This window comes from Chaetura pelagica, unplaced genomic scaffold, assembly GCF_000747805.2.
Source record: "Chaetura pelagica isolate M959 unplaced genomic scaffold, ChaPel_1.0 scaffold1105, whole genome shotgun sequence".
Taxonomy (NCBI): Eukaryota; Metazoa; Chordata; class Aves; order Apodiformes; family Apodidae; genus Chaetura; species Chaetura pelagica.
Genome location: NW_009953198.1, coordinates 102657 through 105077, shown reverse-complemented (window position 1 = coordinate 105077; position 2421 = coordinate 102657). Strand labels below are relative to the sequence as shown.

The 2421-nt window shown below is 61.7% G+C and overlaps 2 protein-coding genes across 2 annotated transcripts in view; both read right to left on the bottom strand.

Annotated features, from left to right (window-relative positions):
* The window catches only part of IGSF9 (immunoglobulin superfamily, member 9), a 16915-nt gene extending 15270 nt beyond the window's left edge, over nt 1–1645 (bottom strand). Inside the window, exon 1 of the mRNA XM_009997363.1 lies at nt 1564–1645. Coding sequence (XP_009995665.1) covers nt 1564–1645 — 82 coding nt within the window. The remainder of the gene's footprint in view (nt 1–1563) is intronic.
* Nucleotides 1646–1863: 218 nt separating this feature from the next.
* Nucleotides 1864–2406, bottom strand: DUSP23 (dual specificity phosphatase 23). The gene is made up of 2 exons (XM_009997362.1): nt 2182–2406; nt 1864–2049 (listed from the first exon to the last, which is right to left on the bottom strand). The coding sequence occupies exons 1-2, from the start codon at nt 2386–2388 to the stop codon at nt 1864–1866; spliced, it is 393 nt and encodes a 130-aa protein (XP_009995664.1). The 5' UTR covers nt 2389–2406.
* Between the last annotated feature and the right edge of the window lie 15 nt (nt 2407–2421).

Sequence of the window (2421 nt, the reverse complement as noted above, 5' to 3'; positions counted from 1 at the left end):
GCCCCCCGTGACGACCCTCCTGCCAGAGCCCCCTACCTGCCCTTCCCCATCCCAGCTGTCTCCTCTCTAATCCCACCCTAAATGTGTCCTTGGCGCAGGGATGGCCACCAGTGCAGTGTCCTCATCCCTCCAGGCTGAGCCGGAGCTGGGCTGCATGCCAGGCTGGGGGCTCTGGAAGGCCTCCTGGGGCAGGGGCAGACTGGGGACAGGACATCCCCCGCATCCTATTGCCATGATGGAGCCCCTGGCATCAAGGGTCGAGTGCGGCCATGCTGGACCTCGCGCGCTGTGTTGGGCCTTGCTCTTCGGCACTGCCGAGTGCCAGGAGCGGTGACAAACACTGGGCTGGGGATGGCAGGGCAAAGCCCCCCATGCTGTCCTCCCTTCTCTAGGGCAAGGGGGTCTGCAGTTCCCCCCCGTTGGCTCAGCCTGAGCCTGGGAGACTATTAAGGACAGAGCTAAAGTAAGGAGTTAAAGTAATAATTCTGCAGTTAAGCTGCTTTCCTGCATCTCATGGGCCCATGTGAGTCCTGTAGCTCCCACAGGCTTAGGTGCTGTGGCCGGACAGAGCTGCCCCATCCATGTCATCCATCTCTCCACCGACCCTGTTCCTCCGTGTGGAGCTGGGCCCTCCTGCCCAGCCACTTGTGCCTCAGGCAGCGGCTGCAGGCAGAGGTGAGCAGCCCCAGGTGGCCCCAAGTCCTGACGGCGCATCACACCCACCAGTGCCATGGCATTGCTCATGGGACACTGGTGCTCCCTGAACCCCCATCGGGGAAGGGCAGTGCAACACTGGGCCAAGCCAAAAGTTGCTTCCTCTCCCCTGCTTTTTGGGGTGCCCCACACTCTTTGGTAAAGAATGCCCTTGGTCACCTCCTCCATCCCCACCAGTCCCACCCCAGGTCCTGCAAGAGGAGCTGTGTCCAGGAGAGGGGGACAGTGGGGTGACACAGTTGCCCTGAGACAGTAATTTGACCCCAGCCCTGGCTCTCCATAGGGTGCAGCCATTTTGTCAGCAGTGCGCAGTGCCACCACCCTGGTGCTTTGTTCTCAAGGGAAGATGACAAAATTTTGGTGTTTCAGAGCAATATTTGGGGACCATGCGTGGCAGAGGCAATGGCCCTGCCAGCCCAGGGCACGGACTTGTGCCCAGTGTGCACCAGGCACTTCAGCCATGTGCCACATGCCCGGGAATGGGGACGGTGACACTTCTTGCACTTAGGATTTAAATGCCACCAAGGTTAGGAACAGCTGAGAAGAGATTTTCAGGATTGGACTTTTGGACAGAGATGCCTAAATTCCATCTAAGCTTCCCTTTAAGCATCAACATCCTGGGCTGTCCCCCGTGTGCTGACACAGCTGCCACCCTCCACGTGGCACCACTGCTTTGGCGGGTGACCAGCTCTGGGGTTTGCCTCCCTGTGCCCAAAGGGCTCCCCAAGGGCAGGGGCAGGCAGAGACCCAAGACGAGGAAGGCCCCAGCCTGGGGTGCCAAGCAGTGTGGCAGGGAGCCCAGCAGAGCTGCAAGCGCACATGCTGCCCACTGGTTCCTCACACACAAACCTGGAGAGAAGCCACAGGAGAGTCTTTTAATGCAGGGGGCAGACAGAAGCATCTCGGGGCTGGGAATGGCCCCCCCCACCATTTTGGATCAAGTGTCTGCATCGAACTGATCTGGCACCATGCTCACACCTCCTTTCTGTCCTCTCCAGCGCTGTGGTGGGACAGATTCCACTGGTGAGCGGGGCTTTGGGAGCCACAGCTCCCCTCCCACTCGCTGTGCACAGCATTGCCACTGGCCGTGGCCCTGGTGCAGCACAGGGCAGTGGCACAGAAATGGGACTCCCTGTTGAGGGGCTGCACCTACCGAAGGCGTTGGCAGAACTGGATCACTGCATCCTCCTGCTCTTGTGTCTCGATGGAGCCAGGCCGCAGTCGCCGGATCTCCCGAATGGCGTCGCCCCCGCTCATCTTCTCTGCCTTCACCAGGTAGCAGGCCAGCATGGTGCCAGTCCGGCCGTGGCCCAGCATGCAGTGAACTGCCACGGCCTGGCGGGAAGCAGCACAAGGGGATGCACTTGTCTCTGGTGCAGTCCCTCCCACCTCCCTCTGAGTGCCACTCCCTCCCCACAAAGTCTCACCCCGGTGGCGTCACCCCCTTGGTTCTGGCCCCCACCATACCTCCCCACGGGCGTTGGCCTCCTCCACCAGCTTCAGGAAGGTCTGGATTTGCCCAGGCGTTGGGGGGGTGAAGTCAGGTACACAGAGCCGGTGGAGCTGGACAGCAGGGCAGCAGCCATGGTGCGGGGGTGGCCGCTCTGACAGTGACACCAGGTGCCGCACGCCCTGGGCCAGGAGGAACCGGTAGTGCCCCGGCTCCCGTGGCATGGCCAGCCCAGACAGCCGCCCCTCCACACCCCC